The sequence below is a fragment of the Hemibagrus wyckioides genome, linkage group LG08 (genome assembly GCF_019097595.1).
Source record: "Hemibagrus wyckioides isolate EC202008001 linkage group LG08, SWU_Hwy_1.0, whole genome shotgun sequence".
NCBI lineage: Eukaryota > Metazoa > Chordata > Actinopteri > Siluriformes > Bagridae > Hemibagrus > Hemibagrus wyckioides.
In genome coordinates, this window is record NC_080717.1 from 21,055,399 (window position 1) to 21,081,797 (window position 26,399).

At 40.0% G+C, this 26,399-nt stretch overlaps 1 protein-coding gene across 10 annotated transcripts in view; it reads left to right on the forward strand.

The window, feature by feature from the left end:
• Positions 1-833: 833 nt before the first annotated feature.
• fam13b (family with sequence similarity 13 member B) overlaps positions 834-26,399 on the forward strand; it is a 34,327-nt gene continuing 8,761 nt past the window's right edge. For 4 of the 10 annotated variants that reach the window (XM_058397978.1, XM_058397979.1, XM_058397987.1 and 1 more), the window contains exons 1-13: positions 835-1,066; positions 6,336-6,498; positions 6,811-6,986; positions 8,538-8,750; positions 9,640-9,817; positions 9,955-10,096; positions 14,706-14,821; positions 22,990-23,031; positions 24,754-24,873; positions 25,001-25,106; positions 25,703-25,812; positions 26,122-26,176; positions 26,279-26,393. In XM_058397978.1, coding sequence (XP_058253961.1) covers positions 6,836-6,986; positions 8,538-8,750; positions 9,640-9,817; positions 9,955-10,096; positions 14,706-14,821; positions 22,990-23,031; positions 24,754-24,873; positions 25,001-25,106; positions 25,703-25,812; positions 26,122-26,176; positions 26,279-26,393 — 1,348 coding nt within the window. In that variant the 5' untranslated portion in view covers positions 835-1,066; positions 6,336-6,498; positions 6,811-6,835. Of the gene's footprint in view, positions 1,067-6,335; positions 6,499-6,810; positions 6,987-8,537; positions 8,751-9,639; positions 9,818-9,954; positions 10,097-14,705; positions 14,822-22,989; positions 23,032-24,753; positions 24,874-25,000; positions 25,107-25,702; positions 25,813-26,121; positions 26,177-26,278; positions 26,394-26,399 lie in introns of all 10 variants that reach the window. The other 6 variants (XM_058397983.1, XM_058397988.1, XM_058397986.1 and 3 more) reach the window with 3 other exon arrangements.

A 26,399-nucleotide genomic window follows, 5' to 3' on the forward strand; every position in this document is an offset into this window, starting at 1 on the left:
TGTAGCATTCGAGGATGCTGCGAAAGGGATTTGAACGTTTATCAGACAGACGACCCAGTGTAATTTAGTTAATAGACATCAACTAAACTACATTGTTCATTACAGTAGACCTACATTTCCTTCTGACTCAAATAATACTATGTAACACGATTTTTGTTCCTGGGTAGTGAACAACATTTTCCAATTACTCTTGATGGAAAATGATAAAAAAAAATTAAAAAAAATTAAAAAATAGCCATTAAGACCCTTGAAGTTTGGGTTTGGGCTTTTAAGAGAACGAAAACCTCGAAATTAGCCCATTTTATTGGAAAAATAAAAAAAACTGACCAAAACTAACCCAGACTTTCATGGGTTCATTTGGGTTACGAAGAATGGGGGGGGGAAACACTTATTTCCCAGGAACAAGAAAAAAGTAAAAATTTGTTACAGAGTGTAATAGAAACCTAAAAATGTTATTTTAATTTATTAGAATATAAGAGGTCACTGGTGATTGATTATACACAGATCAGATGATAAAATGTGTGTTAGAATAGCTCCATGAGAGAGGAAACTTGGGAGTCGGGCTCAGCATAACACACTGCTCTGCTCCTGATTTTATTTTAATAAATATCCATTGGAATTTTTTTTTTTGGGGGGGGGGCTCTTCTGGGAAGACAGACAGATATAAAAGAAAAGAAAAAAAAAATTTCCAGCCAAAAGCGAAAACGCGAAAATTCTAGAAACAGCGCCGTGTCTGTCAAGTTCTCACGCAGGGGGATGGATGCTGGAGGATGTGAAGTTTGGGTGCGCATGCGCACAGCCAGAGGCGGGGCTTGGATTTTGGCATGTCTCTGTCCGTTGTGGGTGTGTTGGCTTTGGGCAGTACTGTAAACGAATTCGCGACGATTCTAAAGCTTATTTTTTTACTCCATTTTAAGCGGTCAAGGAATGAGTTAGAAGAGCCGAGCATGCCATTCGGGTACCTTAGCTAAATCTTCTGTCGTTCTGCGTTGTGTAAACGAGTCGTGCGGGACGACAAATTGCAAAAAGCAATTTGTTGCTCTCGATTGTCGTCGGATTTGACCTGGTAAGTGCTCAGCTTTCTCGGTACCCATTTCGGCAACTAGCTTCGAGCTATCGCTGCTAGCTGCCTTACTGTCTTAGCTTGCTAGCTCGCGACCTGAATGACCACCACAAGCTTTGCCTATTATTATTATTATTATTATTATTATTATTATCTCATGCTTGCTTTATTATACTTTAACATTATAATAATTGCAGACGCCCCCCCCCTCCAATGAATAATTAATTGAATGAACATTTTACTCTTTTGTTTGTTTTATCTTCTGCACCAATGACATTCCAATGCTCATCACAGGCGAAGCTAGTTCACAAGGCTCCTTCGAGAATGGCAAGACTATCGTTATCTCTGTGTTTTTATTGTTAATATTATTATGATTTATTCTACATCCTCATCAGTATCAGTTTTATCTCGCCAGCTAAATGGTGGGACGTGAATGTGAATGAATGGTGGTGTCGGTTCGTTAAAAATCATCGTTACCTCTGCTAAGTTTTACCTCCAGTTAACTTTAGCCAGCTAGCTAGATATTCAGTTGTCCTGGTGGTGTTTTATGCTTTATGTTTTTTTTAAAAGAAAAAAAGAAACACGTCTCATGTACGGTGTTATCGCTGTACGACTTATGTTATCTTGCTAACTCATCCTGACCTGTCAGATCCAGCGAGCTAGCTAAGTTTACTAGCGAACATGAGCTGTTAATGATAACTGAGTTATGGTTGGATGCACGCGCCGCTTCCGTTTTATTTGATAATAAAGTATTATCTGTCTGATTTGGTCATTCTGTATATATTATATTATATTTTATTATATTATATTATATTATATTCTTCTTCAGCCCAGTCTTCATCACTTTCCATTTTCAGTAAGCTTAGGGTAAAGTTTCGTTTTGGGCAAATCGTGTGTGTGTGTGTGTGTGTGTGTGTGTGTGTGTGTGTGTGTTTGTGTGTGTTTTCTCACCCCGAACCCTTAAACTAGTGTTTTTTGCCCCTAGATGCCCTTTTAAACTAAATTTGACAGTCTCCTCAATAGATATTAATTTATAACACCAGTCCAATTACTGAAGTCTCATTTTCAGTTAATCAATAATGTTTATTGGCTCCTGCAATTTTTTTTTTATTTTATTAAATTCCTCTAACTTTCCACCTTTAGATCACTTTAGGTCCCAATTGGACTATTTGTACGGCACATTCGATCTCCCACCCTATTCACATGTCACTTGACAATAGGCGTATTGTTCCGGTGTTATTTTACGAGGTTCCAATTCAATTCCTGTGATCAGTCAACAAGACAAGGACTCACCTCAATTATTAATATAATTATTTTGTTAGTAGCGTTTTCTGATTTCTCAACAGCAGACCCCAGGTTGAGAGCAGCTAGCACTTATCTAACCATTTTCTGCATGTTGTCAGAGGTCATATTTGAGTTTCAGCCAGGGCGAGTAAGTGCAGAGATGATATGCTTGTCCTCTACATTTGTTGTAGCTTGAATCTGAATATTAGCCTTTTCCAAAGCATTACATTCTGTACTGTGGATACAGATCTAGGTGATAAATATGGCAAAAACATCAAGGATTTACTGGTGGATAACGAAAAATCGGTCTTGGTGCTTGTTTTTTATTTAACATTTCACAAATGAATCACTGTATCAGCTAGGTGTTACAGTGAGCATCTGTAAAGTGGGTCAGTTTTGCCAATAAACCCATCATTGTATCCCATTTTAAATAATATATTGTTATTACAAAGCCATTAGCTAAATTGCTTGTTGAATTTGCCTTGTACTTGTCTAATCAACTCGGTTCTTATCGGTTATTACGCGTACACCCTCTGTCAACATGCACAGCTGGGCGATATGAAATAATTGCATAGTAGTGCTATGGCAATAAAAGAACCATGGCTGCTTTTTTAGAATTCTCTGAACTAAACACTAGTGAAAGGTTAGGTTTAGTTATTCCCCCCCTTTTTTTCCTCCTTGTTCTTGAAAGTGACGTTGAACAGATGAGAACAAGGAATATCATAACAGTGTCAAAATGGGAAGCCACCTTCAAACAGAATGTTCTTCCCATTTAAGGCTGATGTTCCTCATTTTTAGTGTGTCTGAGGCCTGTTCTGTGTCTCAGGCAGTTTCACTCTGTGTCACGCTTCTCCATGCTTGTTTTTGTTTTTGTCACAGCACACCGCTTCTAGCACTTAGCTACGACCCTAGTGACGCATCTTACGCATTGGCGATGTAGTAAATATCTTATCGACTAGACTGTTTTTCTATTATCTTTTGTTATGTATCACTTTATTGTACAGCCCTAGATGATAATATTCTTTTGTGATATATTGCACATATCAGCAGCTCATTTATGCAATGACCATACTGATCAACTCCACTCCCTCTGACACGCATACCTGATTAAATACAGATATATTTTGTTCCTTTTTTTTTTTTTTTTTTTTACATAATATTTAACTCTGCATTATTTAAATGGTCACATAAATATTATAAAACACATCATGGAAAATGCCTTTAAGTATTGTAGCATGGTATTTTTGGCCTCATCACCCACCCCATTCAACATGTCACATGACGATAGGTAGAGTAAGTGACATGTGGCACTTAATCATGTGTCGATAAATTTTCCATGTTTGACTCATCTCCTGTGAGCTCTTTTGACACATTAGTCAAGTGTATTAAGTGATAGATAAACACCATTGCAAAATTTTGTGCTTTTTTTTTTTTTTCACACCGAACATCATTTATTTTCTAACACTCTGCAGCCAAACAAAACCACGATCCCCCGATGAGGCAAGGACAGAATGTCTGAAAGACGAGACAAACGCGTGCATTCACACCAGCATGAAACCAACCCGCTTCCCAAAACAGACTAGCGGATGCTAGAATAACTTCTTGCTGTACTGTTTGCTGTACTGTGTAGCGTGGCGCAAAGGTGGCCTGCCCTTTAAAACATGCTGAATGTGTGTCACACAGATTACAGCTAAAGCCAGCTGTCCTCAAGGAGATCTCTTTCTCTTACTTGGCCCAGATGAAGGCTTCTGTGCCAGGCGACAGCTTCTTTTCAGACTCATCCCGTAGTGAGCTGTGGAAACAGTTGGAGTACCATATGGGGGTGTGAGAGAGAGAGAGAGAGAGAGAGTGTGTACGTGTGCATGCACTAGATAAATGTTAGCAGTTATCAGGCATAATGCTATTCAAACGATGACTGGTCAGTTAGTGCCAAAACAATAAATCACGGTCTTATTGCCATAGGGTTTTTACCGTAATGTGAAGTTCAGTCTTTTCATTTTTATTTATTTATTTTCTCAGTACTGAAACTGAAATATGAGTACACTTCCTGTTGTGTTCGTGGAGAGTGTGGTTTGTTATCTCAAGGCATATCTCAGAGGCACAGGCCAGAGAACAGATTAGAATAAAAGCCAAAAACATCACATTGAGATTAATGTCTGTAAATATCTGACTCTAGCATAGAAATCGTCTTTGAAGTGATAATGTAATGATCATTGATCATTGAATGATAATGATAATGTATAATGCTGTTTTTCAATTTGCTTTCAGTTCCTTGTTGGTATAAATATCAGTGTGCACACATGTGAAATCCCTTCACGTCCAGTACCATGGGGGAAGAGCATTTAACATGAAATGGACAGATGGTTGTTGACTTTCCAATAGTTTTAAAAGCAGTGTTTCATAGAAAAAGTACTTAGGAGGGAGGGGAGGGGTCACTTCACGTAAACCTGTACAAAATTTCAGGTCAGATATTATTTATTGTAGATATTGTTCTTTTCGCAGTTGGGGAATTTTGACTGAGCCCATTTTTCTAAGAAGTCCACTGTATGCTTCTAAGAAATGGCACTGAAAAAATTCCCCAGAGAACATGAGCAGTGTCTCTCTGCTCTGCCTTTTCCCTCCTGATCGCTGTGAGCCTTTCGAATGCTACTCTTCGCCTGCATGCTAATCATTAGCGCTTAATTCTGTGTTGCCTCCTTGCAAAGTAGTTGAACTGTTTTTGGGGTTAGTGGAAATTTCCATTCACCAGAAAGAAAGCTCTCTTTTCATCCTGTAGATGCACTGAAGATCGGTGTAAACACAATAGATTCGTTGTTTCGCTGTAGCCATAGTGCTGCTCTCTCGATGACCCGCTCCCATGTCATTACGGACGACACATGGCTGTCGTTCAGCTATCTCCCAAATAGATCTATCATTACTAATTAATTACACACGTACAAGATCCAACCAGCACGTACACGTTTGTGGATTTAGGACGGTGTAGGATTGTCTTTAGGCTGATGCAGCACTAATGCTTGAGTAGGAACAGTTACAGAACTGACCTGTCTGTTGATATATATATATATATATATATATATATTGTGTTTATAACAACGGAAAAAAGTAAACGACGAGGAACAAGATGGTGCGTAAAACAAACCGGTGGGGGGGGAATCGCACCTGACTTCGCTGGCACTCTGCCTGCTTCATGAACTTCTCCAACAATGGCATACTTTGTGAGCTAAAAGGTCATTGCTTTCGATGTGTGGGATTAATAGCGGAGCTCGTCTCTATTGCACAGAGGCCAAGATGTTTGTACTGAAGAGTCACTTCACATCTTTCCACTCAGTTTTACAAGCCCCGTTTTTTTTTTTAATGCAGTTGATGATAAATATAGAAAAATATAAATACAGATCAGAATGGTGTGTAATTATACAGTTTGAAGTGGGGAGCTTTGTACATCTCGAAAGAGCCGTGTGTGAATTTTAGTTGAAGTAATTCAGTAATTACTCAAATCACTGATGAATGAGACAAATATTACAAAAGTTTGGTTTAAGTAAGTAGGCTGTTTGTGTTTTAGCTTACGTGCTTATTTATTTATTTATTTATTTATTTATTTATTTAACATTGGGTGAGCTGCATATTCAACCCTTCTAAACGACAAGGATTCTGCACAAACAATGGAAGAAAACATTTATCTTTGTTTTATTAAAACTACTTTTTGCTAGTACTAATAGTAGTTCTGTTTTCTTTTGGCGCTCTAACCCTAATTTTCTAAAACCCACCAATAAAATATGTCATGCATGCAACCGTTACACACATCGGCACTTTGGACTGAATGTTTTGAATTAAACCTAGATCGAATGGAAGATTTTTTTTATGTGGAAGGAGTGGCTGGCTGGAATGCTTTTTATTCTAGCTTATCAAAGGTTATGACCTTTACTTTATGGTCTAGTGACTTTTAAACATGACCGGGTTACTAAATAATTCGTTATGCCCCTCTCTTCAGTTTAACTACTGACGTCCTGAACAGGATTTGCGGTCCGTCAATGAGGAACTACAGGCTCATCTTTTGCCATAACCTGAAGCAGCCATAGATGGTCAATCAATTTACTGCTAGTGAGTAGAGCAGGGGACACAGTAATCATCTGGATTTCTAAAGTAAAAACACGGTGAGTAATATTTTGTTTGTTATTTAAAGAATCGCTGCATGTATGTGGTGTTGTTGTTATTATTGTTATATAATATGTATGTATGGATAAGGATATGATGTGATGAATAACCGGGCAGCTCAACCACCTGCTACCATCAGTGTGGGCTGTGTACCATGTTTGCAGTTTGTCGGATCAATTTACATAACTTTGTCCCCCGGCTCCTCGTCCCAAAGTCTGAGCAAGATGAGAACGGCTCCCGGTTTGGGGCCTCAGGCTGCTTTGTTTTTGTAGCATTTCCATGAGTGCGTTTTGTGTCTTTTGATCATGCAGAGCGACTGAAGCGGCTGTGGAAGCGATGAGGAAGAGCCTCTCTCGTACCCTGAGCGAGTCCCTCAGCACAGCCAGGGTGTTCGGTATCCCTCTGGAGGAGGTGCAGCAGAGCGGCCAACCAGGCCACGAAGTCCCACTGTTGGTTAGGACCATCGTGGAGTACATTGAGGAGCATGGTGAGTCTTCTTTAAAATGACACAAAATGTATGGTTTGAAGTTCTCTACAAGAACACAGCAGATAAACCCAGATTCAATGAATGTGACACCTCCTGCATTTCAATGCTGGAAGACATTTTGGTAAAAAATGGTTAATTTCTCTTATGTATGGGGATATTTGGGAGATTGTAGACTTTATATTTTCATTTTGTGGGCATTCAAGAGAATGTAAGTTTTATGAAAGCAATGTTGGGTGTAAAATGATCATAATATGCATTTAACATCTAAGAGGAAAACAAACCACAGCCCTATCAACTGTACATATGCATTTTTCATGTGACATTTTGTGCAAAGGATTCTGTTTATAGCCCTCTTTAGTGCATTGAGTTGAAGTGCCTTTTTAGCTTTCTTCTGTTCCCATGTCATGGAGAACATGGTTTGTCTTCGTCAGGTGTAATAGTACAGGACAGAGCATCCTTCAAAGAAACGCGAAGTCCCCGTTATTGCTGCTTGTCTTTTAAAAAAAGGTGGACTGTGGCTTGGACAGTCACCTCTACAATTATTTCCATTTAGCAGTTCACCCCAGTAATTTCAGCCCTGTGGCATCTCCCTTCAGTTCATTAGAACATGATGCAAGAGAAAGCATAATTAAATACAACAAGGCTCAGTTAAATGTCTATGAGGAAGTTAGTGAGACCACCCGCCAAGTAAGTGGTTATCTTCTCGCTGCATCTGGGATTTATAAAAGCAGCTTCTGCACAAGCAAAATGCTTTCTGCATGCTAATTATAGTTCTAGTGATGTATACACCAGGACAAACCAGACCCCCCCGGGACTCGACAGTGAAAGCAGCTTCTGTAATTTTCCAGGAACATTTCTGGAGCTAAATTGTTAATTTGATCAACAGTTGAATTCAAAAGATAGTAGGCTTTTATGTCAGCCAAGTGTGTATGCCAAAGGCTAATTCTGAAAAATGGAGGCTGATTTGATTTTGGATCAAGGACAACAGGCAGAATAAATTTAGTTTTTAGCATATGCTGGAGCTACTAGGTATTTAGTGCCATGTTCAGGTGTGTCATAAGCTGTCACTCATGGAGCATGAGATATTTTAGGGTTGCAGATGTGGGGTATGAACCAGGCATGTGAACCACATGACCACACTTGGCCACAAACCTTTTTCTGCCCTTTACCAAGAGTTCATTAATTTATGACAGATGAAGTTGCTGGTTGCAGATGGCAGGACATAATCTTGTCTGCTGAGAAACAGTGTTGTTTTAATCATGGTTTATTAATGTTTAATTTGGTTGATAAACAATCTAGTTGTTAATTCTTAGCAACAATATAGAAAATAACTTTTAGTTAATGAGATTTTTCCCCCATATGTGGATTGTATGCTGATGCAAGTTCAAGTCTAGCTCTTCACTTGATCTGCTATGTGAATAGGTGTGACTCTCCGTGTCTTCGATTGTATCTGTTTAAAAATTCCAAGCATGTCAGCATTGTATAAAGCAGTAAACAGACACTTGGTCTTGCAAAATAGCATTGTGTGTGAATGCGTGTTTGTGTTCACAGGGGGGCTGGGCCTTGAAGGTCTGTTCCTGGTGAACGGAAATGCCGAGCGTGTCGAATGGCTGCGGCAGCGCTATGACAGTGGTGAGGAGGTGAATTTGGAGAAAGAGGCAGATCTGGCCTCTGCCGTCAGCCTGCTGCGCCTCTTCCTGCAGGAGCTCCCAGAGCCCATCATCCCTGACGACCTACAAAAACACATACAGCACCTTTATCAAGGTGAATACATGTTTCTCATTAACCTTCTATTCTTGGATTATTTTGTAAAATTGGATAAATATTCGACTCTCCTTTGTCTCATATTACATATACTCACACCTGTAATCGTACCTGCTGGCATGACAGTGTCACAACACAAAGTTTCCTTTGTGTTGTGGCCTCGTTTCCCATTAACCGTTCGTGTTTATAGTGGAAATGAACACAACAGAGGATTACGTGACGCCTGTTGATGTGGGTGGTGTGCTGGAATGTTCGGAGAATGGTGAACAAACTTTGCATATTCCACTTCTGTTCACTTGGTTCTGTGTATGCATAATTCTAAACAGATCAGGTTTTGTTACAGGCATCTGAAACTTGTTGCAAGGCAAATTGTCATAAGTGAGCAGATGCCGGTGTGACTATTGATAATAGAGAGTATATAGATAAATTTGGAAAGTTAAAAAAAAAAAAAAACCCAGAAACTAGAGTTATTGAATGGACTTTCTATGCAGAATGGGCGATTACTTTGAAACATTGAAGATTGAATATGTTTTTGAATATGCACTAAAACTATAAATACAAACCACCATAAAGGGAGAAGAAAAACAATAGAAAGACATTTGGTCAAGTGTAAACATGGCTGGCACCCCCACCCCTCCACCCACCCATACTTCAAGCATTACATCATCTACACAATCACGTGGTCTTGAAAAAACGTCAGCTTAGACGAAATACAGTGTACACTCTATCTGTGTATCTTTGTGTCTTTTCTGCTGTATCTATCTGCGTGCCAATCTTGCATGCAACAGTAACACCCTTTCCTCCATATGCTCACGTCTGCAGTCTTGTTTATCTCGCACACATTTGACAACTGGGATCTGTTTGCTGACTGCGTTCTGACCGATTTTAGAATACGGCGGCGAAGACGAGTTGGCGAGAAACATGAAATACATCTTGCAGCAGCTTCCCCAGGTCAACTACAGCTTGCTGCGCTTCCTGTGCCGCTTCCTCTCGAACGTGGCTTCTCTTCAGGAGGAAAGCTGGAGCACCAGCGCCCTTGCGGCCGTCTTTGGTCCCGACATCTTTCAGTAAGACCCTTACATGGTTGTGATATTGATAACCGATTTTGCATCTAAAACTTCAACTCCAACTTCAGGTTTCATTACTGTTCTTATCTAACTTTTTTTATTCACTGAGTTCTTCGCTATTTTTCTGCGGCCTGCAGCTTAGATACAGACGCGGAGGAGCTGAGGGAGCAGGAGTCAATGAGCCGCATTCTGGCTGAGCTGCTTGAGAACTGGGAGGACTTCTTTGACTCTGAGGATGATCTTTCCACTTCTAACGACTACAGCTCCATTAACGAACAGGTACACATATATAGCCACCATCTCATCATGCCAACAAACATGCATTTTCACAGTCTGTCCTTATCTATGCCAGTACAACCTTCTTATCTTTATTCTCACCATGTTTGTGCATCAGGATGTGATATAATGACTTTCTGTTAATGATTTATCTTTAGATGATCCCATGGAATTGCCCGTAGAATATTTTGTTACTGCTTGTGAAAGAGATGCACAATCCGTGAAGCTTTGAACATCTGCATCACTGTCAGAACCATAATCTCATTTGAGAAAAATAATACTGAGAATGATGCGTAAATGTTCATTATGTTTAAATCACTAATGCATTAGGGAATTTTAGGCTTTTAGGACCGATAACCCCTGAGAAACCTGCTTGTCCCACACTAATTTAATTAAGATTTATCACAGAAGAGACATGTAAAAGAGGTATTACACACTTTATCCAGAGACAATAATCTTGTCCAGATCTGGCTTAAGGATACATTATACTGATGTGCTTATTTCACTGAATACTTTTACAAGAGCACTACTGTGACTGAAAAGTGTGTGAGTTTGTTGTTATGTGCAGTCCACATTGATCATGGTACATTGTTTTCATGTCACTGAACTTAGGTTTCCTTTCTTGCTTCCTTATGCAAGGAAGCCAGACCTGTGTCCATCCAATGCCTAAACCCTACAGTCCACACATTCCTTCCCATGTGAAATGATATTTCTTATAATCTGGCAGCTAGCATTATGGACATTGGAACTGAAACATGCAAATCTGTCTTGTTTTCCTAATTTGAGTGAATTGAGCTAGGCCATACCTATGCAAACAATCTACAGGCTCACTGCTCTACATGTGAGGAGTCCATATCCTGAATGAGTTTATGAGCTGGGATTTATCCTCATGCATGTTTCAAGGCCTTCTGAGCACCCTTCTGGGAAGGGTGGGGAAGCAGAAGGGAAGGCATGTGTAGACCTAACGTGGGCTGAGCCTTCTTGCCAGAGCTGTTTTCAAATGGAAATGAAAACAAAAAATCTTTTCGTCCTTCTCACTGCTAATTTGCCGCGTTTTACGGAATTTCAACACAATTCAAGTCAATGGTGTTATTGCTTGTAGCAATTAATTAATTGAAAGGGTAGGAGCTATAGCAGGTTATGACCTCCTACGCCATGTGGTCTGGAGAAGGGGTAGAATATGGAAAAAACACTCTCATCAGTTCTCTTTTGAAATAACAACACAGTTGATCACTTGTGTAGTTGGATGAATTATCACTTCTTTAGTGCAAACCTATTTTGGGATCTAATATAAAGGGTGGTTTGGGGTGGATCTGAGTTTAGTTTGTTGTATAAATAAAACCGAGCAGGTGATTGGCTCTATTGCTGCTTTGGATGTTGCCTAGCATGTATTTGGTGGACTTGGTTAAACCATTCAGACATCACACTGTTTAAAAAAGACTTTCAAGTTCCCGATGGCTCGTCTCATAATGATGGTGGAATATCTCTGTTGTGCATTGTCCTCTTTGAGGCACTAATTTCACGTCTGGACTTGGACGGATGTATTGGGTGTTTTTAAGAATAACCCTCCGTAAGCCATCCGTTCCTACACATTGTTCTCATCTAAGATCTCTTCCAAGCTGAAGGAACTGTCTTTATGTTGTTCACATTTTTGAAGCTTCCCACTAGTCTTGTGTGGGTAAACCAACTGTGCCAACACAGAGAGAGCTCATTTGTCAGTGCAGCTGAAACTTTCCACCTATGTGCTCAGACAGCAGTGTGTGCTCATCATCTATTCCTCAGAGAGTTAGAGTAAACACCTTCCGTGCGTCTGTTTGAACGTCTACCCTTAATAGCCGTTAATTAATCATTGCAACTGCTAATTAGACAACCAGTCTGCTCACCACACTTTTTATCGCATATGTCGCATAATCAGAAAGTTCTGCATATTAACAAAGCCTCGCGGGACAAAACACAAACTCTGCATACTTCAGCTGCTTGCATGACACCACACCCAGTTCCACGGAAGGACGTATCCTGAATTTAGACTATTGTCTGTGTTTAGAGCTGTTCACGCATCACGTGTACTCAGATAAATATAATAAATACTATTGGTTTGGGATATGATTTGGTGTGGCAACATTCAAGTGATTGCCTGTTATTTTTATCTAAATGATCAAGATGAATCATAGAATAATTTAATGCACATTTGATCAAAATAATCAAAAACTCTAATGCATCATCATCTTCCTCTGCCCCCATTCCGATGTCAAAGACTGCAGTGTGCTTACTGTTGCCAAGCAGCGAGACAGGAAACATGGAGAATGTTGACCCTGTGAAGTCTGTAGCCATGAGAATGAAACATACTCATTTGGATTATTTTAATGATTAACGAAAAGATATGTAGCTAACAGACAAATGAATTTACTGTAGCTGCTGCTATCAGGTATGTGTTAAGGGTGTTTTCGTTGGTTATGTATTTTTTTGGTTTTATAATAAACCAAAAAAAAAAAAGGTGTCTCATTAATGTTTTATAAATAGCTTTTGATGATTGCCACATGTCAGGGTTTAGTGTTTGGGAGACTTGTATTGTTAGCTATTACAGCACTGCTCTTTGTTTAACAAAATGATGTTGAATGCTTTTCTTCAGCATTCTGGAAAAAAAACAACTGTTCTCCCCTCAGGGGTGCTGAACCTTATAGGCAATGCATCATTCCCTTACACTCTTCTAAATATCACCGAATAGTGTTTATCTTGGCTTAAACCTACATCAAGGTGGCATACAATTGTGTATTAGCTTTTAAAAAAAACAGGCTTCAAATTAGATTCCAGACTCTTTTCAATGCTGGATGAAGATTTTAGGGGAAAATCATTCTATTTCAACGCCATTTCTAAACACCAGGGGTAGCGCAAAACACCCGAGTGTGCACCATGCTGAGACCTTCAAAAAGTCATGAAGTGACCATGACATGGTATTTGCTATAAATACCTTCATGCAGTGTCACTACATTCCTGCAAACCTGTTTGTTTTCCAGAAGCACACCGAGTTTTTGTCACATGGCGTGATCAGAGAGCTCTCTAGGGATTTAGGTTTAGGTGATAAGCTGCCTTCCATTGCGAGTTGTTTGCCCGACATATGAAGATGCAAGCTCTAACTTGTGTGTTTCATGGGATGAACATTGTGTGTCCTTAGTATTACAGTAGTATATGACCTTACTGAAAAATAAAAGAGGTCTAAGCATCGAGCCTTTTGGGACTCCAGTAAAGAGTCTGCACAAAGCTAGTGGCGACCTGCTCCATTCTATCCAATGTCCCTCCAGCTGAAGAATCAAGAAGCATCAAAACCAGTAGTAGCTTGGCTAATATGAGAGCCTGAAGTTTCCCAGTAACAGCCACCAGGGCAGTTTCACTGAAGCGTGCCACTTTAAATCCAAAAACTGGTTAGGATTTAATGGAGGAAATTTTTTTCGCTCAGAGTTTGCCTTGTCAGTAGCAGTAATCATATTGCACACACTTACCATTTGATAATGTAAATTAAATGGCATCACTATCCTCCAGCCTTGCACTGCATTTATCTCGGCTCATTACGGGTGTACATGACAAAGGGAAAGATGATAATCTTTTAGGGTATAGGGAATAAAACCACACTATTTGCACTGGCTTGCTGGTTTGCTTTGTACCTGCTACTGAAGCTAAAGCTCCGATACGGAACAGTGGCAGTCCTGGTAAACATGTATTTCCATTTATGGCCTGTGCATTTACGTCATAACTATCTAGACAAGTGACAAGTGTTAGGAGGTGGACTAATTAGTACACTACAGAATCACAATAACGCAGCATGGGCAACATTTTTTTTTTTTTTTTTGGGCTGAATCGAGTAGTGAGACAAGGAATAGTGAATAAACACTAGTGCTAAACAATATCACTATTCCATTAATGGGATAATGACTCTAAGCCTATAAAGATGTGTGAAGATCCAGAGCCTGCAGCACAGCCATTGCTCGAGCCGCATATGACTCATATCTGCATACATGATGAGTAGCAACTGCACCCAGCCAATCAGAAGCTGTCGTTGTGGTTGCTATGGCAATGTGGCAGTAACACTGCAGCAGATGTAGAGGACGTTTGGGATTCAAAGCGGTGCTGCGGGCGATGGTGTAGGCCACGGGGCCTCGGGTTACATGTACACAAAAGGCTTTTCGCATTACCATAATGACTGTTTTTATTAGTTTGTCATCATCTTGCATCAGCATGAAGCATTCATCAGTAATACTGTGTTTTTTTTTTAGAGGTTATATAACTCTGCAGTATGTCATGTCCTGTACTGAATCATTTTTCTACCTACTTTTAAGATGCTTGCTTTATTACAGAAGACTGAATTACAGACTCGGCTATCATGAAATGATTTGTGTATTACGTCTAGGTTGGTGTCTACATTTAGCCTAATTTCGCATCATGATGAAAGAGGTCACAGTGTATTACGACACATGATCAAGTAAAGGTCAATGTTTTTTTTTTGACGACTGTTATTTTGTGTCTGTAAGACATTGACACTGTGATGCAAAATCCTGACATGTTTGTTAGATGATATCTGCTAGGATATGCCTCTGACACGTTTCCCTTCATGCTGTAGATCACTGAGCTCCTGGAAGACGAGAAGATAGACGCGTGTGAGGAGCTCCTGCAGGATAGCGAGGACGGGCCTTCTTCACTTTCCCCCCAACACCCCAGTGTCACCCCTTCTTCTAGGTAGGTGCCTTTTAATATACCCGACTAAACGTGACCGTCCTCTCTGGAATTTTCGCTTCATGTCTGAAATCGAAAAGCAATTACAGATTTTCAACATAAATAACCAAGAGCAATTTAAATGAAATGTCAGCAATGTTAGGAATGATTGTCATCCTGTTTCTATCCTTTTGGCCTAAAGCCAAATCTAGTCTCAAAAGCATGAATGTAGCTTACCCAGATAAACAGCAACAGGCAAGGCTCGTCCTTTAGAAAAGAATTTCTCTGCTGATATGAAAACAACACCTTTGTGCTATAACATAAATGAAACCGTCTAAGCAGATGTGGGCTTGCTGTGTGTCTCATAATCACAAGACAGTCACCAGTACTCTATTAAAAAGTGAAATATGTAAACATTTCTACACACTCAAATCTCCAAGAAACTACAAGAATACTTTAATCTTCAGTGAAAGTCACTTTTTCAACCAAGCCAGACGTTAAAAACACACGGGGCTGTGCAATGCAATGTTGTTTTATTCTATGCATGAGTGCACCTTATTTAGAGACATTAAAAAGTAAATAGAAAGACACTTGGGATTTGGTCTGCACTGTTTTCAGCTTCCACATCAGCTTTACCTGGGCAACAAGTATGACAAATTTCATCAGGGGTACTTGAGTAAGGCTTGGATGTGGAGGATCATGGGTAATTTGCTGAGTCACCATTGGGTGGAAAAGCGCTGTTTAGTGTATAGTGGCACAGACCTTCAGATTTGGTAGTGGAAGACATCCCTGTGTTGCGCACAGCTGATTGTGAGACATTGTACCAGATAAAGACTCAGGGTTTTTAGCGAGGTCGTTTTTCATTTTAAGTTCAACATATTTCAGTTCGGCGAGAATTTATGTTTATCTTATGTAAAGCATATTTTGAAACATGCATCTAGACTGTTAATGTGCAAGCAGGGCAAAAAAAAATTAAATGGCACACATGTTTATTTTTATTTTCTCAGTTAAGACTATAACACATTTTTGTAAGCACTGTCGTGCTCAGCTTTGGCATTCCTACTTGTGTGGCCGGTATTTGTTTCTCCCACCAAAGCTCCCATGATCCCTGCTAGGCTAAAAGGGTACAGTCTTGTTTGAAGAAGAGAATTGAGCCTGGAGGTCGAAACCAGAACAGATCTATTGGCTCACAGTCTGAGCACTGATCCTCCCCATCTGTTCCAGCTTTGATGCAAGGTGAGCAGTCAGGGACTTTATAGTATTGCTCTAGCCTGCCGTGTCCTAAGTGTTAGTCTGTCATGCTGGGGAAATACTGTTAAATCATTAAAGGCAGGTGCACGAGGGGCCTGTACGAACAGGGAAAATGTACAGTCCACATTTACGTGCGTTTTAAACGTGTCTGTTTTTATAGACATGCTTCACATTTTTAAAATATTGTGTGCTATGGACACCAGTCAGTATATTTACGAGTGTCCGTGCCCTAGTACTCTTTCCATGGCCAGGCACAACAGTAAACATGAAAAACACATGGTGCGTTTTCACCACCTGGTGCAAGACAGACAGACAGTTTACTAACAATTCAATGAAAATATTTCATTCATTTATCATTATATGCTATAATACAGAAATGTAGTACCATTAGCTTTATTTACAATTAGTTCATAGTGTGATAGTGTAGTGTATGTATAGTGACAATGCCGTGTAATAATATTAACAGATACTTATTGGCCTATAGATGTAAAGAAAGCTTCCAAACACTTAAGTGATTAAGTACATTAAAACCCTAATCTGAACAAAGAGGCCATTTGTTTTTCTTCTCCCCCTTCGTCCTTCATAAAACACAAGTCTTCTTTAGACACTGAGCACGATTTATCGAACTGTATACAAACAGATTTATTCCACAAGTGACTGTGGTGTTCGTGACCAATTATCCAATTAGTTCTGAGAAAATTGTGGTCTCCTACAGGAGCTTTTGAGTTTTATGAATAAGGAGACTCGCTAATGTGAACCTTTGATTTTTTTTAGGCTTTAGAGTGTATAAATAGCATGAGTTACTGCAATTTCATAAGATAAATATTAAGTTTAAATAGCTTATTTTAATTATCCTTAAAATTAATAGCAAAATTACGATGCATGATCTGAAAGAAAGCAGTCGTAAATAAACAAATAAATAAAGAAGTAATGGCACCCTGTAAAAAGAGCCAGTGTGTAGCTATGATAGCTGATGTGCTACACTGTCTGAGCTACACTCTTCAGACACACTCGTTCACTGATCAGTTTGTCATTTTCAGCTCTGTGAGTTTAGCCTTTTATTGAGTTTTGTGGTTGAAATAAATCTAAATCAGCTTTGGCATGAACATGCTTTGTAACTAACCAGAGCTTGGCATTTCTTAACATGTACAGCTGAGAGCTTGGGAGACCAGTTGTTACCAAAACTTTTATAAATCTAGATTTTTTTTTAGTTTGTTTTGACCTGCGATAACATTAACGAGCCCATTATTGTTTAGTAAGAAACATTTTTAAACTATTAAACAAAAGGTCTCTTCAAATACTAATTAAACCATAGTGACTATTGTAATAAAAAAATATTATAATCTGGATCATGCCCTGCTGTCGTCCAACAATGTAATCTTAAATCACTTGTTTAAGGTGGACACAGATTTGGTCTGTTATTTAACCTCGGGGACATTCGTTAGCAACAGAATTTCATTTCTATTTTATTGCCAGGGAAAAAGTTTTTATAGAAATCTCCAGGTCACAGCATATATTACAGGCATGTATACAGTATACATTTTGTGTTTGTTAATTTGCTCATGTATCATTTAGAAGACTCACCAGACATCATTTGGCAGAGGCTTGCATGAAACCTAAGTACTCTGGTTTGTTACTTGTGTTACTCAAGGCATTTACAAAGACTCATGAAGCAGTAAATACAAGTTTGAGTTACTGTCACGCTTTGACAAATAAGTGTCAGGACAGTCCCGAGTTGTTTGTGTCGCATTCCTGCAGCTCTCCCAGTTGGAATACGACAGGCCGACTCTCTACAAAGCTAAATTTAAACCCCACTGTATATCCATTTCAACAGCTATGGAAAGTATCTGCCCCTGAAATAAACTTTGGTGTTCTTGAGCTACTTTGTTGCTAGTGGCCAGGGAGTGGAGTGTGTGAAGTTTTGATGTTGTAGTCAGTGGGAGGTGGAAAGAATCATTGTTGAATAATTCTCTCAGCCTTTCTCGAGTGGAGAGCTTTGTGTCTAGGCTGGCAGACAGAGGGAGTCTAAATTCTAAATACATTTCAGACTAGCCTGTCAGTCAGAAGTGTCACCCAACCTCTTTCCTGCTTCCCCCCTCCCCTTAGGTGCTCAAACCAAACAGCTCATTACTTGACCACATGATCATGTGTTGAGGAATCAAAAGCAAATGCTCTGTTGACTCATCGCTTATGTCTCTGACCTTTATAACACGTTCAGAAGTCATGTGCAGACATCTCTTCCTCTTGGTGTGTCATTTTTATGGTCAGGAATCAAATCACTATATTGTACTATGTTTGTATTTTTTTTTTTTTTTTGGGACATCTGTCTATTGCACCCAAATGTGGTTCTTTCCCAAATTGTTACCACAAATTTGGAGGCACAGAATTCTAGTATAGAATGCTATTTCCCTTCACCAAACCTGTGCCAGCATGACAGTGCCTCTGTGCACAAAGTAAGGTACAGGAAGACATGGTTTAGGGTGATTTGGAACATTGACTGAATCCCAGCCCTCACCTGATATCAGTGCTCTTGTGGATCTTCTTCTTCTTTCGGCTTTTCCCTTCAGGGGTGACCACAGTGAATCGTCTCTCTCCACCTATCCCTATCTTCTGCATCCTCAACACTTGCACCCATTAGCTTCATATCCTCATTTATTACATCCATATACCTCCTCTTTGGCCTTCCTCTTTGTCTCCGTCCTGGCAGCTCCACGTCCAATATTCTCCTACCAATATACTCACTCTCCCTCCTCTGAACATGTCCAAACCATCTTAATCTGGCCTCCCAAACCTCCTGTCCCCCAAACATCCAACATGAGCTTTCCCTCTGATGTACTCGTTCCTAATCCTGTCCAACCGTGTCACTTCCAAAGAGAACCATAACATCTTCAGCTCTGCTACCTCCAGCTCTGACTCCTGTCTCTTCCTCAGTGACACTGTCTCTAAACCATACAGCATGGCCGGTCTCACCACTGTCTTGTACACCTTCCCCTTGATTCTTGCTGATATTTTTCTATCACAAGTACTGATGATTCACATGATTATGTTTGGTAACGATTTACGCCGGATGCCCTTCCTGACGCAACCCTCTCTATTTATCCAGGCTTGGGACCAGCACAGAAGTCACTGGACTGTGACCCCATGGCTAGATTAATGCTCTTGTGGATAAATGAGCAAATCTCCACTGCCATGCTCCAAAAAATAGTGGAAAGTCTTCCTACAAGAGTGGAGGTTATTATAATAGCAAAGGGGAACAATATCTGGAATGGGATATTCAAAAAGCACATATAGGTGTGCTGGCCAGGAGTCCACAAAATCGGTCTATATAGTATAAAATATGTGTAAAATATAATATGTAGCAGCTTGTGAAATTCTTACTGTACTGTACTGTATTGTATAGCATTTTAAAGTCTAATGTAATACTTTAAAGTCTAGTGAAAGATTTTGTTTTTACTGTGGGGCAGGAGACTAGGAGAATTTTATGATGACTGGTTACAAATGGAATCTGGCTTATGTCTGTTTAGTTATGCCACGTAACTAGCCGTCAACTTGAAAGTGTGACATTCAAGATATGAGGAAATCACTTTTAGCTTCTTTTAGACACCTTGAACCATGTTTGTTCAACTGGCTCCTAGGTTATATGCCAGAAACACCATATATGTTATTAGACAAAACCTGATTTTTCTTTTGTCTATTTTGTCAAAGTCAGAGTCACTTTAGCAGGCTGCTATATGCCCAGGGACATCTAGGTTTGTGGGAATGACCGAATGCTTCCTCAGCCACAGTGAAATCTGAAAGGTAGAGCACAGTCTGTGCATATAGAGAGCTTTTAGTGCTTGATAAGAGTTAATCTCAAACTGCTTCCTTATCAGTTTATTTTGCCCTGCTTGTAAAATTATGTTTAACTCAACAAAGCTGCTGTTGCGAAGATAAATGGGTTGGTGCAGGTTCAGGCAGAATTGTGCTTGTACACACAGTCACTTTTTCCTGATACAATTGTCCCTGACTTGCATTAGGTCACATTTAGCTGTGGTCTTGCTGCAGTTTAGAAACGTCTGATAGGAGAAGAATATTTCTGGTACCAAAGAAATGGACTGTCTTGTCTGTGTGGGTGTATCTGCATCAGATTTCCTCCGAGGAGCAGATGTTGAATTGTTCTCTCAGAACGATACAAGTACAATCCAGTAAGGGATCACAGAGGAGTGCATCAGGATGCCAAATGAACACCAGAGCTGATGAGCAAGTTATATAAAATAAGAGCGTGACAGGTGCTGGGCTGTCTGTCTGTCTGAGATCTGCAGTGTTCAGATGGTTGTGTGTGTGAGAGAGAGTGAGAGATTTCCACAGCGAGTTGGGTGGAAGAGGTTAGGATAAGGCCCTCCTCTGCAGGTTTTTTATTGGTCCGGACGGCTGCTGGTTGCACTGCGTCACACAGCCCTGTATTTGAGCAAGGGTCCAGCTTGTTTACTGCAGCACTTTCCAGCAGAGTGCCGAGCCCTGCACACACAGCGCAGACCGTAGGCCGCATGATGAGCGCCGGCAGCCTGTGCCTGCTCTTTGACCTGCTAATACAGACTTTATCTCCTCAAAGCGCCCAGTCCGGATAACCAAGTGCCCTAGCTGGAAACACGGCAAAAACGGCTCACTCACGCAACCCAGGCTTCCCAAAATGGCTTGTGAAGTCCTCCTACACAGGTGATGTAGAGAGAGAGAGAGAGAGAGAGAGAGAGCGAGATAGATCTCTAGGGACATACTGTCTTTCATAATGGGACCGAATTACTTGTGAAAGGTTATGGAAATGGTGAGCTGCTAATTCAGAGCTCTGTTCTCTGGAGTAGCACAAATGATAGTGCGTTTATCCCTCTGGATCTCTAGGTCAGGGCTGACTGATATTTTTGCTCTGGACAGGGTTTCGTGTGACATTTGGATCAGATTATGTGCTAGTTACCCACTAGCCTAGCTTCACAGCAAATGACACACTAGACTATTTTTGACAGTGCTGTTTTTTTGTACGTATATCAGCAGAGTTGCTTACGATAATGTAATTCTGGGAATTGAGTGAGAATGAATGTCTGTGCATCTATATTATGATTAATGACTGTGTTTTTCTTTTTTTTAATTAAAGAAAACATTGCTAATTTTGCCAGGAAGTGTAAATCTGCTGAATCATGACCAGCTTCTGTACTTGACATCTTTATGCTTTACACACATTTGGTTAGAGCTGTGCGTATGTGAGCTGTTGGCAGGCTAAACTGCCAAGTCAGAGGAAGTGTATTGTTTCTGTATCCCCTTTCATTTCTACCTTTACAGCACATTTTTCTCTGTGTAAATGGCTTAAATATTCATATATTTTATCCTAAGGTAGAAGAAGAAGAAGATATTTGCTTGTTCAAGTTTTGACGACTTGATGATTTGAGCTTTGCCCAGATCATTATTCTTATTACCTAATTTTTTTTTAGTGAAGTTCTTGTTTAATGTTCCTGTTATTTGGTTTTGGAGTACAATTATGTGGCTTTGTCCTGGATGAAAGTAGAAGAGGAAGCACACTGAGTTGCTTTTCTTTAGAGAAGTATACTATAAGTACATAATAATAATAATAATAATAATAATCATGGTAGTGATGTTTAGTCGCTGTCTAAATTATATTATAATATAATATTATTGTCAATGATCAGATCACATCAGAATTCCAGGCTCAGAGAAATGTATTTCATAATACTCAATTATTTCGTTAAAACTGTATTCATATATTTTTCTCGTTTCATGTGGGGGGGGGGTGTTTTTCAATATGCTAAATAAAGCAGACACAGACACCGGCACATAACACTTTCACTTCCTACTAAGAGAAAGAAGCAAAGCACGTAGATTAGGCAGAGCACAGATCTGTAAAGAAAGCTTTGCCCAGCAGCACAGTTCATTGTAGATGCTGGCATCGATCCAGGCTGCACCACAGCACCCAAATAGCTAGATGACGCGAAAGGTACATTTCCGCTGTGAATGAGCGTGAGTGTTTATTTATGTCACTGTTGCTCGTTACACTGAATTACGATGAAATGGCAAGTTCTTAAAGCACCTGTTGTGTTAATGTCATTTCTTCTTCTACTCAGGCCATTAATCTGACTTTAAGCAAAAGTTGGAACTCAGCATGTCATGTAAACAGCATGCCAAAGGTTGTTTATAAGAATAAGGCGGCGCGGACTGACGATTAACCCCCCACCCCCACACTTCCTGTCATACACCGTCTTCCTGATCTGTGCACTGTAAACCTGTCACTTCCAAGGAAGGGCAAAATATACTGCACGTCCTGCCCCTGGTGGCAAGAGAAGGAAAGGCTTCAGGCTGTCTGTAAATGGGTCTAGGGCACTGTGTTTCAGGGTTATGCTTATAAACCCAGAACTACATGTACTATTAGCACAAAACCTAGTAACATAGATTAGATAGACATAGATAGTTTATGGGCATACATATAGTGTATGGGCAAGCTAGTACTCCATGATCCTGTCTCTTACACAGTGACAAACCTGCATACTACTACATTTATTCACCAAGGCTTTGTTACATGCCTCCATTTGTTAGAAAATTAGACTGAATGTAAACATCTCTCAAGACTTGATCATTGAGTATCAGTGACGGAGTGATTGGTAATGGACAAAATGGAACAACAGACCCACTTTCCTTAATCATAATTCTCAAAAAAGGTATTTATCAGGCACTTAACCCAAGGTTAGCAAAGTTTTCTTACACTGTAAACTTGGGTGTCCTAATTTTACTAAATACAGGCTGATCATGTTTAATGTCTGCAGCTTCCTTTGCCAATTCAGTTTAAAATATCTAGCAGTCAGTGCCTCTGCATTCATTAATGTAGTAACTGAGGCCCGATGCCACGTAAGGTCAAAGGCTGTGAAAATGTCCTAACGTTGCCTTCCTTTTCTTCTTTCCAGCTCACACATCACTTCCATCAGCATTCTTCCAAGATCTGCAGAGTAAGTGCTCATGCATCCTCTTTCCCACTACACATTTGCTTGTTCATTTCATTTCAAAGTAATATGAGGCAAGCAGCATTCAATATGCTTTGCCCTTTATTAACCAATAGTGATATCCACATATTCATGATTATATTTTTTTGCATTATAATGTAAACCTGACCAATTGTACAGTAGCAGTGATGTCATAAACATTTCCTGCACGGTGGATAGAGAGCAAGATAAAGCTGAACAAATCACATTATAGCCCTTAACCCAGTTAAGGCTTAGGCTTGCAGACATGCTTCCCCAGAGAGAAGAGAGAGTCTGTCAGACCAGCAGTTCTAAATTATTCCCAATGACTTATATTTTATGGTCTCACAACAGCCATGCTTAGCATGAATAGAGCAAGTCCGAACACAACCTATGAGCCCACTGCAGTAGTATCAAGTGTGAGCGGTGAAGAATAGTTAAAGACTCACAGTGACATACTGGTGGGTGCTGGTTCTGGTTGTCCAGATGTTTTAGTTGTTGGCTAATTTCATGCCACGAGTGCATAGCAACAAAACTAAATAGTGTAAGGAGCAATAACAGGAAACTTGCTGCAGTCCTGTTACTGATTTCACTGAACTGTGCTGTCAGTGCACTGATCTATTGGCTATTGCTCACATAGCCTTAGCATATATTTAGCATTAATTCAGGGAAAGGTGATGAATATAATTTTGAACAAATAATTCAGGATGTTTTGGCCAAAGCCCAGGTCTTCAGCAATTACTACACCAGCATAGACAATAAAGTAAGACTCCACAGAGAGATGAGTAAGCTGTGGTGTTTGGCACGTAGAGTGTCCGAGCGGCCCACCAACTGGCCCAGTTGTACACGTAGGAGCCATGAGCATTCGGCATCCCAGTCCAAACTTCATGCCTCAGCTGTGCAAGCCATTGCCCTACATGGCGGTGTGGCCTTCAAATACTTGGCTATAAACTTTGTCAAAGTGTCCTCAAGCCCAAAATACCTTCAATGCAGACCTCAGTGGATTGGGGTGCTTAAGATGGTGGGTTATTTTTCAGGACTCAAGGCAGAGCTGATTCCTCCCTGTGAGAGAATCGTCTCTAACCTTGTTAAACTCCACTTTCGAGCTCTAAATGGGTCACACAATATCAGACAGCTCAGGAACTGAATGTACTGGCCTAAATGTAAAACTGTGCGCTTTACAGATAACAGCAGTGCCAGTGAACGATTGATATTCACATTGTCTCCATGTGCCGCTTTTAATCTCACAAGCGTCTTGAAGCAGAACTTTTTGAAATGTTCTTCCTAAATGACCTTGGTTTCACATAAGGTCAGTAGGGTGAAATATGTACACGTTAATTGTTATTTGTTTTGGTTTCTATTTTTGTGGTTTGGGCAATACAAACACAGTAAGGATTTCTAATTTTAATTCATTAAAGAATGACACATTTTACTTTATAGTTTTTGTTTTGGGATGCTGGCAAAACAAAGTAGTTCCTCATGTACCATTGTTATAATGCCTAACAAATGGCAGTTTGTCCCCTTATCTTCCTCTCTTTTGTTAACATGGACCATGCACCTAGAAGTTCCTGTGTTATCTGCTACCTCTGTTGATCGAAAATTAATCATCGCTTCTGACTAATAAGAATCTAGCGCTCAGCAATGCTGTAGTATACTGTAGAAGTATAAATTCAAAGAATAAGTAATAAACATTTGTGTTTGTGTCCTCAGCATCCTCCAGAGAACCATCCGAGCTGCAGTGGAGCAGCATATTCTGGATCTGCAGAACTCCATCGAACAAGATCTCAGCAACTATGAGAGCCAAGGCCCATCCTGCCAAGCTGGCCTGGGGTGAGCGTATAGATCCGCAAACAGTTATAGCAAAGTTCTAACAAACCCTTTTCTGTGTATACAATAACTGGAGTGCTTATCTCAGGTTTCTCATGTGTGTTTGACCCTAACATGTTGGCCTCCACAGGGTCTGTACAAGTGAAAAGACTGCAGAAGAGCATGGCGAGGAAGAGGAGACTCATGCTGGATTGCCTTCTCCTGCAGACACCAACCAGTATGCAGAAGATGAAGAGGTTTGTCAACATTAGTTTGTGTGTGTCCATTAAGCCTTCCTCACAGCAACACCGGGCACTCAGATCTGTGTAAGAAGAACTCCAGATATTAAGGGCTGTTGCAGTGTGCCCTGGATCTCACCAGTACAAAGTGTGCTTCCAGTTTTCAGGAAGTTTTAGAATTCTTTCGGTACAGAACAAAGTTGTTCCGCATGCTGACCGCCAGAACAGAGTACATGAGCTTTTTTTTTTCTTCAAATAAACAAAGTGTTTAATGTTCTTAAGCCACAATCAGCACTAATTCTGTTTTTATACAAATCGAATCATTGGCCTGTCTCTAGCTACACCCACGTACACGGAGACATACCACAACGACTTGTCATTATCACTAGTTAACCTTGAGAGGATTCAGGACTGTTGCTCAGTTTTTTCCCTACTGCCTTGAGTTTCAAGTACTTTAAAAACAGTTAAGTTCTGTGTCCTGTGTGTGTACACCCACACGAAGTCAGCCAAGCATTACAATCTTGTTCCTGCTAATGCTTGCAGAAGACTACACATTAATGTTTATGTTTATACATAAAACAGAATCCTATTTCTTTTCTTTTTTTTTTCCCCAGGCATTTCATGATTCCCAGCCTAGTGTCCTTGTGCCAGAGGAAAATCTGAAAATGGACCTCGACACAGAGGCTCTTGTAGATGCTGAGAATAACATTAACACAACTCCTAGGTTAGTTTTGCTTGGATTTAGATTTTACTGGTATTTGATGCTGAACTATAAAATAGTAAATGGATTTATTTTTTACTGCAGTGTCTAACTTATAAAGAAATCTATTTAGCTATTTGCATAGACATGCAGTCCACATTCCAGGGCTCTTTGCACATGTCTAAGGCCTGTAAAGTGATGTTTGTCCATATTTCTTTCTTATTGTAGATTATTTCAATTTTATTATTGGGAATCTCCTATAGCTTCTTTTATAATAGAAGCATATTTATGGACTGTGTCTACATTTTAACTGTTTTTTCATTCACCACACAGGCTAGAGATGTACCCTGAATGTGAGCACATGGAACAGAACGATGTTGCCGCCTGTGTGAGTATACTGCCAGGGGCTTATGCTAAAACCAATGCTGACTCTTGGCTCAAAAGCTACCCTTATGCAATTCTCTCTTCTTTTTTTTTCCTCTTTTTTAAGGAGTCTGCTGCAGAAGTGTGTGATCTGAATGCCAACACAGAAAGCAGAGAGCAGCCCAACCTGGTGGCCCATCAACTTCAATCCCATTCTGTCACCCATGATGGAGTGTGGGAAGGTAAGT